At 40.2% G+C, this 18,498-nt stretch overlaps 1 protein-coding gene across 1 annotated transcript in view; it reads left to right on the forward strand.

Annotated features, from left to right (window-relative positions):
- Positions 1–18,498, forward strand: part of LRP1B (LDL receptor related protein 1B) — a 1,602,836-nt gene that overhangs the window by 927,954 nt on the left and 656,384 nt on the right. Inside the window, exons 17-18 of the mRNA XM_090045827.1 lie at positions 8,125–8,250; positions 12,496–12,612. Of these exons, the coding sequence (XP_089901953.1) occupies positions 8,125–8,250; positions 12,496–12,612 (243 nt within the window). The remainder of the gene's footprint in view (positions 1–8,124; positions 8,251–12,495; positions 12,613–18,498) is intronic.

An 18,498-nucleotide genomic window follows, 5' to 3' on the forward strand; every position in this document is an offset into this window, starting at 1 on the left:
GCAAAATAAAACTTACCATAAAGAATGGATAAGTGAGAGAGAGTGCAAGAAAAGGTGAAGCGGGGGCAGTGGGGGAGAGAGAGGTTTATTAAACCAAGATACAAAATGGAGCTGAGCACACCTTAAAGTCCTTGTCATGTCATCTTACAGCTTGCCATGATTTCACTGGAGCTATGTGTATTTATGGTAGATTGGGAAATAGCTTGTGCCCTTTATATGGATGTTATGTTTTTCTTTTCTAAAGAAAATGTGTCTATGCCATGGCTTGATTTAAAATGTCTCTGAAATGTACATCTTAAGTAGAGAAAATTTGGTGATAAAGTATAAACACAGCAGTAAGATAAATGTTTACTTTTAAGCAGACCTATTATCAGTCTTCACCTCCATAGTTATCTCTAACCTGGAAATGAAGGAATCCAAAAGTATGTGTGCACATAGAAATGAATTCATAAAGGCTAGGAACATTATCGTACCACATGCCCTTGCCCCTGCCTATATGGTGTAGCATTTTGGCTGTGCGCTTGACTACAGTAGATGAGCAACTTACAGTTTCTAGGTTATTCTCACATCTTTGATCCCTTTGATTTTCTCCTTCCCTCCCCCCACACTGCAACCATCCCAGACTCTTTATTGGCTTTGATAGTACTTCTATTAACAATAAAGTGAGGACCCAATCCCACATTTGTCACAGGACCCAAATAACATCTCTGTGGGAGTCTCGTCCAAACAGGCACTGTGGGATCAGGCCCTTTTTTTCTTCCCTTCTGAAATTATACAAAGTATGTTTCCTAATAGATAACAGGATTTAGTGAGAATTTCATACTCGGTAAATTTAGTTTCTAAACAGCTCATTTGACATTTTGGAGAAATATTCCCTCCTGCAAAAAATTAAATGGAAGCAAATAAGCCTTTATTTCTATGATTTGGAAAGGGTAGAGAACACCAGGGGTATGTCTAGAATGCAGGCTGCAATATAGCATAGATAATATCAAAGCTAGCTTTAAACTAGCTTAAGCAATGGAAATATAGCTGTAGTAGTACAAAGTTGAGTGTGGGTTAATTTATCCTGCTTCTCAGCAGGTTGCTAGTCTGCTGGTTTGCTGTGTATATATAACCTATATATATATATATATATATATATATTTACAATGAAAGTGAGTATGGATTTACAAAGACTTATCAGTAGAAGTCGCTGTAGTTGTAGAGATCCCAAAGGTCCATGGGGAGCCACCCACTAGGACACAGAACAGGAAGGGGCATCCTGGGTCTGTGAGTCTTATAGCCTGGACAAATCTTCAAAGTTGCCTCTTCTAACCCTTTTATGTACCTACAAGGCACAAAAGCAGAAATACCAAAATTATCCTACAAAATTCCTAAGGAAAAAAAAAGATAAAAGGTACTGCAAGCAATCTGCCACTGTAGTGACAGACAAGTAATTGGTTCCACACTTTGGCATTTACAGACATAGTGACTCTTTTTTTGGGTCCCAACTGCCTGTTGTCCTTCAGACTGTCATTTGACCATACTACCATTAGCTTCTGCCCCCCAGCAATAAAAAAACAGCTGTGTTCAGGAACTGGAAACCGCAGAGGAGCAGTTAATGTGACCCCAATCCACAGCTTACTGGAATTTCACTAAGATATTTCTAAGGGTAGTGCCTTTAGGACAGCTAACACCTCATTTATCTAACTCTGATTGGTATTCCCTTAAAAACCCTGTGGAGCCCAATATATATAAGGTTATTTGGATGAGCAATCCATAATTTTGAGAGAAGGGATTCTTCCTTATTATCTGTTTCTCTATATTTCTTTAACTACCATTTTGGCAAGATCTTGTCCAGCTTTTATGGCCACAAGTTGTTGGAGAATAGGTTTAGATTAGACATCCACAAGAACTACTTCACGGTCAGAGCAGCTAGAATCTGGAACCAATTTCCAAGGGAAGTGGTGCTGGCTCCTACCCTGGGGGTCTTTAAGAGGAGGCTTGATGCCTACCTGGCTGGGATCATTTGAGCCCAGTTTTTTCTCCTGCCCAGACAGGGGGTCGGACTTGAAGATCTACAAGGCCCCTTCCGACCCTACTTCTATGATTCTATGATTTTCTCCTCTCTCCACCTCAAGCTGAAGGGAAGAACTGTCTTTTTACTTGCATTTTTTTTGTTATAGTTGAGCTACAAAGAGAGAACTTAAGACTATTACCACCCAGAGACCAATCAGGGACTGTAGTATCTGAAGGTTAGAACAGAAGATGCTGTTGCTTCCACCTTCTATGAAGGTTGTATAAACCACTGGATGTCTATGAAAGTGAATTTTGTAGCCAGTTCCTTTAGTAAATTCGAGTGGGACTGAGGGGCCGCACACAGACAAGATTGCCTTACCTTAGAAGTTTACAATACTGTCCTTGGTGCACTCCTTTCCTCTGCCCTGCCACCTCAGTTTTCCAGCTCAGCTATAATGATATGGGATAGAAGGAGAGCCAAAAGGTACAAATTAGAGGCAATGTAGAGAGGGAATACATTCTTTTGTCATTGCTAGCTTTTTGGTGCTATAGATTTTGGTGCTGTCTATATATAGTGTTAGAATCAAGGAAAAAAATTATCTCTTATTCCTTAGTTATATAGGAAGTAATAACAATGACTTTTGATGACTTTCAGATCGTAAATGATTTCATACCTGCTAGGAATATATTACCTTAAGCCTTCCTATATTTGCATTATAACAAAGATTTCTTATTAATTTTAAAAGCATTTAAATCTAGGGACAGAAATGACATGTAAACCAGTATAAATGATTGGAAACCAGTCTAAACCTGTAACAGAACAGAAGTTAAGTACACAGACTTGTTTCAAATGGTAGAACCTGGTTTAAGATAGACCTGGATGTAGTATCAGATTTAATCAGTTTCAGTTAGACTGATCTATTGAACTTCTGTCCCAGATCCCCTCCCAGTTCAAGTTAGGTTGCAGCCCCCACAGCATCCCAGGATACTTTCAGGTCCCTGCTAGCCCCCTCTCCGTGATTGACCCTAAAGGAAGCACCAGGTCAGCTTCCCCCATACCACCCCCAACCAGCTCTGGGCTGCGTACTGGTCAAGCTAGGGCTGTATGGACACAGAGGGAAGGCTCTGTGTTGGCTTCCCCTGCATTCCCCTCACCTCCCCCCCCCCCCCAGCTCTGAGCTGTGCTCTGGCTGAGCCGGGGCGTTGCTGCCCCCGAGGGACGGTTCCATGCTGGCTCCCCCGTGTCCCCCTGCCAGCTCTGGGCTGTGTGCTGGCTGAGCTGGGGGCTGTGCAGACCCTGAGGAAAGACTCTGTGTTGGCTCCACCTGTTCTCACCCACCAGCCCAAGGCTGTATGGTGGCCAAGCTGGGGACATGCAGACCCTGAAGGAAGTAACTGTGTTGGCTCCTGCTGTATATGAATCTTGTAGGGTTAAAGCAAGGCTTTGTAATGCTAAAAGTGAGGCCATTTCTTTGTCCTTTCGCCTCCATTTCATAAAAGTGGACACAGCACTTACGAGACAGCGTGAAAGGAAAAGGAGTACTGTGTGAGGGTTACTGATAAGATATGAAACTAGCTAAATCCAGTCAACAGGGGAGTCTCATCAACAGGAGAACCTTGAAAGTCGGGCATGATTTGTTTTTGTTAGATAAAGAAACATCTTGAGACAAAACATAGGAGGCATGTAATTCATGAGTTAAACTTCGGTGTTCATGCCCACAGTGCTGCTTGATTGGACAGAATAGTGATTTAGTTAATAGATGATTAGGAGCACAAGCTAATCACGAACTAACGTATATGCACTTAAAAATTATTAAAAAGTATTATAACTGGTAGGCGGGGTCCCCCTCTGTAGAGGTACCTTGCTCGAGTGAATAAAAATTCTGTATTTGACTTTAGATACTTGCTCTGCGTGATCATTGCCCCAGCCTAGAGCGAACTGCACGTGACTTTAAGAGCGTAATTCGTAACACTCCCTCTCTGCCTGCTCCAGCCAGGAGCCATAGTTTCATACTTAGGGGCTGGAAGGGACCTTACAGATCACCATGTTGTGGTCTGGCAAGTTCAAAGCCTCAGTTCCTTCCTCTCCACCCCCCACACCCTGCCTGCTTCAGTTTCCCTAATGCTGCTGCCAGCTGGGCTGCCAGGCATGCCATTGTGACCCATTCTGGAAGTCTAGGGCTGGGTGCAGGGGAGAGCCTGTGGTGACAGGAGGGGGTTGGTGGAGTTTGCCCCCACTTGGCTCAGCTCAGCCCAGCCGCCCCCAGCAGAATTCAGGGAGCGCCTCCTGCCTTCTGGGCTTGGCCAGTGCAGGCATCTGTTTCCCCCCCTCACACCAATAGAGGACTGTGTTACATTCTCTCCTGATCCAATCAATGCAGCTTAGAGAAACCTGCATAGACTGCATCAATTTTCCCTTTGGGATTTTTGACTCTGTACTTTACCTAAAAATATTTTTTCCTTACTACTTCAAATGTCTAGACCTTGATTCATGATATAGTATTTGTTGCACTAGATTACTGCCATCATTCATCTACAATTCATTGAGGATCTGCTACCTCAAAGGTTTTTTGTATATAATATAACTATCTCTCTAATTACAAGTAATGGGTCCATATGATTACTAGGGCTGTATGAAGCTTTGGTAGCCGATTTGATTCAGAGGAGATTCGGCTCAATTCAGCAGCTGAATCTCCAAATCTGAATTGAATCGGAAGACCCATTAAACTCTCCAAACCAAATTGGAAGCCTCTGAATCTATTCAGAGAGATTTGGAGATTCGGCCACAGACTGTACAGGAAGGCACTAGGCAGTGCCAGCAGGAGGAGGTTGGGGAGCAGCCAGATGAGCCACAGCTTGAGCCAGCAGCCCCGGGAGAAGCCATGGCTTGTCTGGCTGCTCCCCTGCTGGAGCAAGGCATGAGATGCCATGGGGTCGGGGGGAATGATTGGGGAGCTGGAGGAATGATCAGGGAGCTGGGAGGAAGCCCCTGTTCATTCCTCTAGTGCCCAATCATTCCCCCCAAGCTCCCAGTTTGATTTCCCCAGTTCCCAGTTCGATCCCCTAGCTTCGAATCACTCCCTCAGTCCCCAGTCATCCCCCCCAGCTCCCTGATCATTTCCCCCAGCCCCTGCAGCTTTTCCCAGGGCTGCCAGCACTGCTTGTTGGGGGAGCAGCTGGACGAGCCGCAGCTTGAGCTGGCAGCCCCAGGCAAAGCCTTGGTGACTGAGAGGAATGATCAGGGTTTGGAGGAATGAACAGAGGCTTCTCCGCAGCTTCCAGTTCAATTCCCCAGTTCCTGGTTTGGTCCCCCAGTTCCCTGATCATTCTCCCCAGCCCCCCTGGCTTCTCCTGGGGCTGCCAGCACTGTCTGCTACACCCTGGTGGGAGGAAGGGGTAGCTGGGGGAGCAGCCGGATGAGCCACAATTTCTCCCAGGGCTGCTGGCTGAAGTTAGGGCTTGTCCGGCTGCTCCCCCAGCTGCTACTGCCAGCACTGCCTGCCTGTATAGTCTATGGCTGAATAAGATTCAGCACCAAAAATCTTTGTATTCAGCCAAATCACATTGGGACAGTGATTCAAATCACTGAATCAAATCACTGTCCCTCTGAATCGCCAAATCTGAATCCAAAGCAAATACTTTCTGCTTTGCAGAGGCCTAATGATTACCCCTAGCATTATCTTACAATATGAATCATTGGATAGCTCTGTGTTAGTGAGTAAGTCTTGCCCCCTTATTTCCTTGTGATAACTGAAAACTAAATCTGTTGTAACGTGTCCTTTTTCCCTACTTTTTTGCAGACATTGACCTTTTAAAAAATGTAAATCTCGTGTATGCAATGCCTCACTTCCCCCAAAGCACACTGATGTTAAGGGGACATTTTCCACTAACTTTAACAGGCATAAAATAAGTCCAATAGGTAGTCCTTTTAAAATCTTGATTTAAGGAAATAGGCTTGGAAATAGAGCCCAGTCCTACACCTCTGTACACAGAAGTTCTAGTGAAATCTGTAGTCTGCAAAGTTGAACCCTTCAGTTGTCTGAGAGAGAAAAAGGATGAGGCTTGTTTTTCTAGTTCTCTGTCCACTGGAGGCCAAATCAAAGAGGTATGGAAAAGGCCTACTTCTCAGACAGAACTCAAAAGTTTCAAGCTGAAGGATCAAGCTCTAAACAGTTAAATGCAGTAATGTTTTGTATTGCTTGCTGAATAAGACTAATATTCAATAGGTATACAAATAGCACACTTTTCTTACACTGAACTGAAATTATTGAGAACGAAAACTTGACTTCAAATTGTCAGCTTTGAGATAAATGCAAAAAAGTCTGAAAGTTAAGTTCAGGTTATATTTCATTTTTTAGATTCAATGAAGCACAGCAGGTTACCATTAAGATGGAACCCTGGTGTGTCCATCTGTTAAAAAGTTAATAGATAACTGTGTAGGTTAGTTGGACATCTTTAATGTTTTCCTTGTTATTCTTTATGTTATGAATTCCTTTATAAAAGTGTTTTACTGAAGGTCGATATGTACAGTGCTCACAATTACATATTCTCAGATCATTAGTGTGAACACATGTAGTTGTAAATAATGACATAATAAAATTCATATTAAATACCATGGAAAAATGTAATAAACAATGCTTAAAGTTCATTTCTTTAGCAGCTTAATAAGCTTTTTAAAAATAATTTGCTATAAGTGATTAAGTTACTTCATGCTATACCTGACCTGATGAATTGGTATTCAAATGAGATAATTGCTATAAACCAGATTTATTTTTATTTTACATTGTTATATTTCCAAACTATCTGTAATGAAAAAGAAAACTTTGAAAAGGCATATGATCCTAGTCTAGCATAAACTCATGGAAATATGAATCTAAATCTTTGCATTATTATCACAGTTCTCATCCAAGGTCTCAAACCACTTTAATCTTTAATGTAAAATGCTACATATCACTTACTGGTTGTCATGGGAAGATCCTCAGTTGATAAATACTGTTTATTAAAGCCCAATTTGGGCTCTTTTATGAACTTTTTATGAAAAATGTAATGCAAAATCTTGCCCCATTTCAAGTCAGTGTAAGTTTTATCGTGAACCCTGTGCAGCCAGTATGTCACCAACTTTCTTTGCATATCTTTTCCTATATAGAATATAAAATGCTATGTAACCATATTGTTCTCTCTCTCACATGGTTTTTGTAATTTTTTAATTGAATAGTTTGTCCAGATTTACACTGATGTAGAATTCTTGCTATGTAAAATATTTTTGTTATATTTTAAATCCATCAGTCCAGCCCTATCTACACATTACACTTTAAGGTGTGATTAACCAGATAATCCCACCTTAAGTTGTGACCTAGCTACCTATTCAACCAATTAATGGCATGATAAAACAAGCAATAATCTACAAAGTAATTCCACAAAATGTTAATACCTTTGTAGCTTGCCCTAATCACATCATTAATTGAATGTGTGGCCAACTGCTCTCCTTTAGCTAAGAGCCCCATCAACTGAGGGGTTCCTAGCCACAGGGGTGCACCACCTGCTGCCAGCTCTACAGCTGGCAAGGCTTGCAGCGGTGGCAGCACTGTCAGCCACGGTGCTTCCAGCGGGGAGAACACTGCTGCCGCTACAAACCTAGTCGACTACAGTACTCACAACAGGGGCAGCATTGTCAACTGTGGGGCTTGCAGTGCGAGCAGCATGGAGAATGCTGCCAGTGCTGCAAGCCCCACACCCCATATGGCTCACAACAGTGGCAGGGTTCCCACTGCAAGTCTTGTAGCCAATGTGGGCTATGGGGGGCAGGGGATCCCAGGCTCTCCCTGCACCAGTGACAGGGCGCAATGGGATCCAATGTGTGATCCCATGATAGCACCTCCTGCCATGCTTGTGTGGAAGGATGATTGTGTGGATTGTGCATTAGATCCCTTTGCACCTTTACCTGCACATGTAGAGAGACCCTGAGTCTTTGGGATTTGGTTTTTTTCCCATATGCAATACAGTTTTAAGATGTGATGGCAATTGTATTAATTGCATCTCAAATTCTTTAATAAGTGCAATTCAGTGTATTGTTTTCAGCAACTTCTCTCTAATTACATACTTAGATTTTTTTTTCTTTCTCTATAGTCAATCATAGCTGTCCTGATGATCAGTTTAAGTGTCAGAATAATCGCTGCATTCCCAAGAGGTGGCTTTGTGATGGAACCAATGATTGTGGCAATAATGAAGATGAATCAAATAAAACCTGTGCAGGTAAAACTTATATAAACTCCAATTCAATAAAAATGCAGGGCAGCCCTCTGAACTGAGCTGAACCAGCCTAGTGCTGGTGATCTGATTATTGCCGTTTTAAATGAATTCAGATTTGTATGCCACTAGGGCTAGAATACAAATTATATATCACTTAATCCTTGTGCTTGACTCTGCTTTGCAGAGTAATTTGGCACTTAATCTATCCATATGGGTAGACTGTCAAAACATTACTTGGGCACAGTCTTCTCCCTGCTAAATCTTTTTGGCAATTAAAATTTTATGTGTTAGCATGCTGTGATATAAGTCATCTCACTGGTAAGTTTATTTATTTTTTGTTTACCTTGACAAGAATATAATTATTTATTTAGTCTCCCCTTAATACCACTGTGAATATTTCTCTGTAATAGTAATCAGTATTTTTAAAGGATGAACCAAGGTTAATAAGCCTATTTCAATAAATTTTGGAGCCCCAAATCAGTCATTCTTTTCACAGAAATATACAGTCATAGGTAGAATAGACTATGCCAGCAAGGTCACTACTGGTCTAATAAAAGCAGACTATCAGACAATAAGCTTGTATTTGTTTTTTGAGTATTTTATGAGTCAGTGATTGGCAGTATGCATATGTATATAAAAGTGCTCCCTGAATGCATACTGTGTGATTTAACAGATATTTACTGACTGAAATTTATGGAAGACTGACAGTACTTACAAAAAAATCCCTAAGTGGAACTATAGCTTTGTCTGTAACCTCTTTACTATGCATTTGCAAATTTACAATACATCTTCAGCACTCTTTGATACATTCAGATCGTTGTCCATTTTTAAGGATAAAAATCTCATTTATAATTTATGTTTAGAATCCTTATTTCAACTGACCGAGGATTGAATTTTGTATTTCTTCCACTTAATTTTGTTTCTGTAGTGACAAATCAGTCATTAAACCAAACTCTGCTGACGTATAATTACTGAAACATTTTCCTTTTTGTTTAAAAATCTCTCACTGTGCTGTACTTAATTTATGTACTGAAACTGTATACTGGTTGTTTCAAAGAAAAGAGAGAAAATACTCATTTGTAACAGCAAATGAAGAAATCAGTCTCTTGTCTAGTGGGGTTTCCAGTAACATAATCAGTTTTAAAGTGTACATTTTTTGAGAGCCGTTTCACATGATCCTAAAGGTGAAACACCAGGTAAAAGACAGCATGCATTTTAGTACTCTTAAGTAAAAAAGATGGGCGTTGGAGAACTGCTATGTAGTGAAATATGCATATTCATAACTTGAGTTTTTAAAGCATAATCATAGTTTGGCCCAGACCTGATACAGCCTTGTATATTGAATAAGCTCTGCTCAGTTGAATACATGCAAGGTTGTAAGGTGTGTTCATTTAAATGAGGCTTTGCAGGACCATGTCTTTATTTTTTTCTTCATTTCTTCATAGCAAAACTAGTGCATTAGCTCTAGTGTATAAAGCAGAGATGGATTATAGTTGCATTCTTTTTATGGCAACTGACACATAACTCTCAGGTATTTGAAGAATAATGCCAATTTTAGGGTTTGATGGCATACCCAGTTTCCCACAGGTGTTGGGTTGTTTCAACATGGAATAGATACATTGCTTTGTGAGACCACTTTAAAATTTGGCTTCAATAAATATATCAAACAACCTGCAAAAAAACAAGGACGTTTTTAAAATGTATTTTTGTTTATAGTTTATAGTATTTTGTTACCTGTCTTTCTTGTACATTATTGATTTGTTAGATCAGACAGCTGCTCTCCTAGGTTTAATGAGTATTGTCTGAAAGTAAAATATTGCTGATACGTATTGTGATAGTCTATCCATGGACCAAACTGGCACTTCACGGTAGGATGTAGACTGAGTAAGCTGAAAATACTGCTAAGCTCAGCCTGAAAAAGTGATGAACTGAATCCCTCTGTCTGTTGAATTGTAGGGTACTGGGACACTACTTGAATGAATGCTGATTCAAGTGGCATTTCGTTCCTGAACTTCCATTCAGAATTCTATGGATGATGAGGGAATCATCCCAGAAGCAGCTTACTCAAGAGTTGCGTCCCCAAATCCCACAGAGCAAAAACTATGGAGTATAAGCAGAGGCATTTTCAGTGCCCTTGAACTTTGGGAGTATGAAAGTGTTGAGGTCAGATTCATGATCCACAAGGAGCTGATAAGTTGTTATGAGTTGGTGCAAGGAACCATGTTGTTTTATTTTATAGCAATCATTGCAAACCCCCATCAGTGAATTTAGCTTGGCATCTCCTCAAGCCAATTACACTGCAAGTGTAAACAGTTTAGAAGTGAAATTGTATGGTAATATGAAAATCTAATGAACATTCCCCACTCTGGAGAAGCCCGAAACAATAGTTTCTGCTCTTAGATGTGGTAAGGAAGAGTAGTGCTATTTAAATTTGGAAGAATTTTGACCAGCACCTCAAGTGAGATAAATGGTCTTGCTCCTTTAAAGTAGATGAGGATGCAACCTTGTCGTGATGATTGTCATCAGCGTCATGGTGTGGGACTCTGTCTCCGGAAAGGTTTGGGGGAACAGTTTTAAGACATGGCTTAGGAGGCAGTGCAGTATATGAAGTAATAATATCATCAACAATGATCCAAACAGAGAGGGATCTCCGGAGAGGATTTGTTTCAAAATGACAAAGCACATATCAAAATATGCAAAAGCCTTCTTCAAGCAATATCATGGTTTGTACCTTGCCTGTCTTTCACTTGAAAGAAATCATAGTGACTTGAAGTAAGGATTATTATTAGCTAAGTAAGTCTACAGCAAGAAAGAGCGACTGAGGTATTGCCACTGTGTGAAACAGTGTCACTTTTACTTTTGCATTTCTGGAAGAAACTTTTATTTACAGGACATATACATACAATGAGCCAAATTCCTTCCTTGCCACTGAGCCTAAAAACGTTACACTGAAGATAAATTAGACCTAGTGTTTCCAGAGACTTATATAATATGTTTTCTTAAAGAGCCTAGTAGTATATACAAAAAGTAATGAACAGAATGAAATAAACTTCCACTATTCTGTTTCTTTTAATTTTCAGTCTATTTAGTCATCTAACAATACTTCTAACAGTAAATGAAAAATTACATCATTTCTTACCCAATCCAAGTATTAATTGATAGAAAAAGAAAAGTATAGTACCATTATAGTGATTAAAAAACTCTGAGTCTGTGTATGCTTAGCTAAGTATCTCTGCATCTGGAGGATAGAGAAATGAACAAGGACGAATCTGCAATCTGAACCAGACCATCTAATGTGAAATTATGTTTTGATTAAATATTTATCTCATCCGCATGCATGTTTAGACTGAGACTGAGAGATTTAAATGCCCAACTTCAACTGGAAATGACTTGGATATAAGTGCCTCACTGCTTTACCTCTTTTCGAGAACGTCAGACTTAATCCATGAATTCAGAATAAAAAAAACTGGTCGTAGGGTTGAATTCTTTTAATAAGTGTATACTTTTATTAGTAGTAATATAAGTGCTTATGTCAATTAGATATTTGATGTGGTTTAAAAGATTATGTCCTTGTCAGCATTTGAAATGACTTAAGGAGTCTGATGCAGTCTGATCTTTTTTTTTTTTCAGGCTTTCTTTCCTCACAGCAGGTGACAGAATTTTTAAATATGATAAATCTCTGTTTTAGTGCCTTATTAAAGTTGTACAGTAAAAATCGCCTGGGTCAGGAAATGTTAAAGTTCCAACACCAATGTCAAGTCAGCCACACTGCACACGTGTATTAGTTTCTTTTACTATGCAATTTTCTAAGTATCATAATGTATCATTTTTTTATGCTGTAAAATATATGGAATGTATAAGAAAGCCAGAGTTTCCTATAGTTATGTAACTTTTACATTTCCAATATTTTTTTCTTTTTTTCTTTTAAATTTATGGCATTAATGCTGTTTTAATTTCCTGTAATCACAGAGTAATATAAAACTTCCAAATTTCCACTTACTGGGAAAATCATTATGGATTAGTAAATCTAGTAATTAAGGCACAGTCCTGCAGGTGCCATTAATTTCCACTGAGCTCAAAGCAGCTGAGTGTGGCACTCAGTAAGAGGAAGATCTAATGAGCAGCCAGGTTAGCAAATATCTTCTGTACCTCTATCCATTAAGTAAGACCTCAGTGAAGGTATTGGCAGGCGGATCTAATAGATTTAGTTTACTTCTCTCATGTTTTTCTATCTATTTGTCATCGCAGCAAGAACATGTCAAGTTGATCAGTTTTCTTGTGGGAATGGACGCTGTATTCCAAAGTCATGGTTGTGTGACAGAGAGGATGACTGTGGTGACAAAACAGATGAAATGGCATCATGTGGTAAGTTATTTACCCTAAGTGAGTTGTCCACTGGAAAAATAAATGAAGATGCATAGTACTGTATACAAGGAGAAAAAGAATATTCAAAGAATGTTTTGCTTTTTTGCCTGATATGTAATTATCAGGTGGCACAACAAGGAATTTTCTATATTTTGTTGAAGAAAAAAATGAATCTTTCATTCAAATTTATTTAAATAGAATTAGTATTGAAAAATAAATGCCTGTTTGCTGAAATGAAAACATTATTTTTTTTTTATGGGAATTAGTAGTGCCCATACATGGATCTGGGTGTCTTACCAATTATTTAAAAGTGCAAAATCAAAAATGCAGCTCATTCCTTTTCATAAAAAGCAGTCCATAATCAAATACTGTTACCTCCATAGTTTGGCCTGTTCTCTCAATTCTCCCACCTTAAAGTCGGGCGAAACAAATGGACCCTGTAGCAAGCTTTGAAATTCAGCATGATCATGCTACCTTGTTTCGGGATAGACAGGAGCTTCCAGAATTCTTGGGCTTCTTGTAAAGCATACACCTCTCTCAGTTATTACAGAAGGTCTAATATCAGAGCTTTTGATATCCAGGATAGGTCTAAGGACAGAAGTGGCATGCACTCTCTGCAACTTGCTACACAAGAATCTTTTGAGTTTACAGTATAATAATGATGCAGCTGTTTCTGTCTTAATCATGTATATACTACTCTTTTGGAGGAGAAGAGCAAATGAACAACATGCCAGATATTCCAGGTGATGTCTTTAAACTATGCTCAGACATTACAATTCTACTGGGGCAATCACCACTCTCCTGGTAGAAACTAAACGCATACAAGCGTTCATTCAGTTTCTCCTGGAGGAAACACACCTCCTCCAAAAGAAAGCTCTCCAGTGCTGACCTGGAAGACCTCCCTTGCAAGAGAAACTCTCTGACAAGAATGAATATCTGTATGCTCCCCTGCTGGGTGGGTCCTATTGACAGTCTTCTCTCTACCCAAGGAAGGGAACAGGGTGTCAAGTAATGGGTTTCTTGAAGGGTGGGGTGGCCCGGGGAGCAACCTTCTGGTATGGTTTGGCTAGAGAGCTCACCGGTGTATCTCCCCAGTTAGCGGGCTTGACCACATGTCTGCTCCTGCTCCCAGGCTATTTTTCTACCAGCAAGAATTTCATATAAAAACTTATTAGTAGAAATTGAATGATTGTCCATGACCTTTGTAAGGAGAACTATTTGTAGCTATGGTATCACATCAGTTTTGTGTAAGGCTTTCTATCTCAACTAAATTATAAAAACTGAAGTTAAACATTCCAGCTTTATGCACTATTATGTATTAAAGGCTTCTTAAATCCAAAAGTAATGAATAAAGAAGAAAAGTTAAGTAATGAAAAATATTTTCGTTGCAGTTTTATTTAAGGTTTTCCCAAACCTGTCATTATTCTAAACCTTTATACTCATCAGGGTGGATTCAATATAATAGCATTTTATCCATCTCGTTTAACTTTTCACTTTTTATTAAAGATGTATTAATTGGGCATTTAGTATACAAAGCTTTTTCTTTGAATAATGTGGGTTATTTTACGCTTCTTGAGTTTTCCACCCCACCAAAACCTTTGTAAGGTGTTAGTCTGGTAATTGTCCTATTCTCTTCTTTAGGGGCTGGGTTTTTTTTTTCCTTTTTTAAAGAAAAAGGTTTAAAAGGTTTCATATGTCACAGATCTCTACTGAGAGCTGCCAAAGGTTTCTTTAAAAATAGCTTTTTCTTTCATCTCATTGGCATGGTTACAGCTTTCATTAGCACTTCTTCCATCATCATGCTGGCTTTCTTCTTTCATTTTTTATTCAGAAAACTAAATTATCTTTTCCTAAATGGGATGTGACCTGCTAGTTACTTCATCACAAGCAGCTCAACTACTAGTTTCCTAGCAAATGATTGATAATAGTATGTTAAGTATTACAGAGTACACATGTAGTTATAATAAGTAGCAGTCATATAGTTGTCTTTAATTCTGTGTGTGTTTCTATATATGTTTCTGTACTATTTATATACAGTTTAAAAAAAAGAGAAATGGGGCAAAACCTTGAAAGATGACACCTACTCTGCTGTGTTACTCATTGCAGTGATTTAGAGGTCCTGAAAAAGTGTCATGTTAACTAAGAATAGTAGGAGGTTATAACACATAATCACCAGAGTACTTATTTCAGAAAGGAATTTGGAATATCTGGACATTTTTTATTAATAGGGCACATTCCAAATACTACCTAGAACAGGAAAGAATAATATTGTTCCTACTGGAGTTAGTAATGAGTAGCTCTTCAACTGCTCCCTGTTACAGATGACTGCAAAGGTATGTACAGTCATTGCATTTAGATGGACCTAACCAGGAATAGGTTGATCTAAATGCCTGATCATATAGCTATGCAGAGGGCTTAAATTGTCCCCAAAATGGCATGCACAATCTAAGTTAGCTCACCTGAGTAGATGGACAAACTTAGATTGGGTTAATCTGATCTTCCAAACACCTGTGGGTGTACCCAGCTGAGTGCACACATGAGGTTTGCGGGACCTCGAAGTTGTTTGAGGTGCCACAAACCACACAAGATACACAGGCACCTCTTCTCCACACTGCTAACTTGTAGTGTGGCAGCAAAAGTTGACACCAGGAGACCCCTCTGTCAGAAAAAGACATGGAAAAATAAAAGCTGTGTGTCATATGTGGTGGCAGCCTGTGCCGCCAGAAGCAGAGCCTGGGGAGCTAGAGCCATGTCCTGATTGCCAGCCAAGCTCCAAGCAGCCAGATCAGTGCTTCTGCTGCTCCAGGAGACTCCCAGGACCCAGAGGCTGGCCTCTGTTTTCCCTACCCTACCCAGGTCAACTTGCCACACACCAGAGTGCACACGCAAGGGTGCGTCCTGGGAGAAAAAACAGGGGCACAAACATGTATCGCTGCCTTTGTGCTGAGGGAAACACGTGTCCCTGCACGTGCATTGTCATCTGGATATGCCCTGTATGGCTAGGGACAGAAATGACATATAAACTTGTACAAGTACATCACAAGTTCAGTGCACATAAACCGCTTTCAAAATGGCTGAAACCTGTTTAAGATAAACCTAGATGGATGTAGTATCAGACTTAACTGATTTAGGTCAAATCACTTTATTGAACTTTTGTCCCAGATATCTTCCAGATTTGAGTTAACTCTCAGGCTCCCAGTATCCCAGGATTCTTTGCACCTCCCCTGCAATCCCCGACCCTCAGAGAGGGGGCACACTAGCCTTGGCCCAAACTGTTTGCTCTAGTCAAGTAGGGAGGCATGCTTTAGCACCCCCTGCTTCTGGCCTGAGACATTGCAGGCATGTTGCTACATTTCTGAAACCAAAGCGAACGTCTGTTCAGTTATTTATTGGTTCAATCTATGCAGCTTAGACTAACCTGCAAAGACTGAATCAATCCAGCCTTGGGCTTTTTAACTGGCTGTTCTTAGCTTATGAGTACAGAGCACAGGGGCTAGGAAAGCCCAGATGCTTGCCCTAGCCTTGCGACTGAGCTATTCCCATTCCTCTGACCCCTGACTGTGCTATTTTTAGCCTCCCAGCCTTGCTCTTTCATGTACCCACCAGCCCCTCCCATCCCATCAGTGCATCCCTCCCTGCACCATGGTTTACTTACACTGGGTTCCCTACATGGCTGCTGGGAACCACAAGTGGCTGCACACTCTGCTCCCTGCAGTGGCAAACTCCTTCATGTATGCGTTCCTAGTCTAAATGTAGGCAGCTTAAAGTAAGCCACCTACTCCTAGACTGGGTGCAGTGAAAGATTGTTTGCACCTTCAAAGACAATGTTTTTTCATGACTCTCCCTGGACTTTCATCAGCTTCCACTATACCTCTTGTGTTGGCAAGTTGAAGCACATCCCCTGGGAAATAATTCTCCAGTCTTTTCCATTTAGACCAGAACTAAAGCTTGTCCCTTTTGGTCACAGGTTTCTGTAGTTGGGAGTATAAGTAGAATGTATGCATTTTCCTTGTAGATGGAGACAATTTGAATTCTTTAATTTGACACTAATTCTCTATCTGACTCCTGCTCTTTCTCTTTCATGAAAGATGAAAAGTATAGAGAAAAACAGGTTAAGCAAAAGTTCAGCCTGGAAAAGAGAAGACTCAGACGAGGCTTGGTAGCAGCCTCTAAGTATATCAGGGTGTACATCAGGGCTTGGGGGAAGGTCTGTTCCCCAAAGCCCCACCAAGGGAGGACAAGAAATAATGGGCACTGACTGATTGAAGGATCAGGGTTTAGGAAATAGACATGAGAAAAAACTTTGTTACGAGTTGAGTGCTGAGGGTTTGGAACAGGGTCCCCCCCAGAGGTGGTACGGTCATCCACCCCGGTAATCTTCAAAAAAAAAAGTCTTAATGCCCATCTTGCTGGGGTGATCTGAACCCAGTAGTCTTTCCTGCCCAAGTGCAGGGGGAGTGGACCTGATAACCTGTAAGGTCCCTTCCAGCCCCTAACAACTATGAAACTATAACTAGATCTTTCAAGACCAGGTATAGATTGCCTGAAGTTTTCATTTCCAGTTTCAAACAAAATATGCTTTTGGAGATCAAATTGTTGACTGGCCTTTTTGCTTGCAGTCAGCTTGCTATATTACCTTGCCAGAGAGTACTTTCTAAGACGTATGTACTTTTTTCCTGTGAAATGTCAAAAATTATTTTAGAAATTAAACATAATTCTCTACACAATTCAGGTTTCAATGTCTAAAATGTTGTTCCTGTTATTCACTTCCCTTATTCTCCTCCTCTCTGTACTTGTAATAAGAGTAAGTCGAAAGCCAACATAATATTGATAATTATGATCAGTTTATTCAGAATGAATCACACATTTGTCAAAAACAAATTAGAACCATTATTAAAATGCAAAGCCAAAGTCAGAGTATCTTTGAGTTAAAAGTTGCAGTATTTTTAAAAGAAAGTTTCTGGCAGAGGGATTTCTTTGTAACCCTTGAACCTGTACCAATCTTTATTTCTTTTAGCATTTTTGCATATCTCTAGCATCCAGGTCCAAGATGCAGGACCTTTGACATGATGTTAAAAATATCTTAATTAAAATGTGAAGATGCAGGAGAAAGGGTGAAGTGTTAATTCTGGTTAGCACAAACAGAAAATGGTGTTTGTTTTTGTACAAAAACAATATGCTTATAGTCATTTAAAATATTAAATCTTAGCCACTCATCATTTATCATACAAATAAACTAAGCATACTGCACTCTTGAGGCTTGGCTCCCCACCCACCTTTTTCATTTTAAGAGACCCTGATTTTAGCACCCTTGTCATTGTACCACATAATTTACTAAGAAGGCTCCATTTCTTTGTGGTGATGTCTGTGCTTTCTCAAAGCTATGGTACTTTGTTAAATGTTGCAGAAGTTATTCCTAATTTCAGTAACCACAGAAACAGTGCTAATTTTCCCAACGGCATGTGATGAAGATTTTAGGTTTGTTTCAGCCTACAAGTATATAAGGGGGGTGCACCAGGATCTGGGAAAACAGTTGTTCACCAGGGCTCCCCAAGGAATAACAAGGTCTAATGGCCACAAATTCCTGGAAGGCTGATTTAGACTGGACATAGGGAAAAGCTTCTTTACAGTCTGAGTGTCCATGGTCTGGAACAGACTCCCTCCAGAGGTGGTGCAAGCATCTACTCTGGACTCTTTCAGAAACTGTTTGGATGATTATCTTGCTGGGATCATTTGACCCTGGCAGACTTCCTGCCTAAGGCGGAGCGGCTGGACTCGATCTCATGAGCTCCCTTCCAGCCCCAGTGTCTATGAATCTAGATCCTGATCCTGAAGGTCTTATTCCTACTGATTATCTAGTCCCACTGATTTTAGGACTGCTGTCTG

This window comes from Crocodylus siamensis, chromosome 4 (assembly GCF_052110815.1).
Source record: "Crocodylus siamensis isolate JL-2025a chromosome 4, ASM5211081v1, whole genome shotgun sequence".
Lineage (NCBI taxonomy): Eukaryota > Metazoa > Chordata > Crocodylia > Crocodylidae > Crocodylus > Crocodylus siamensis.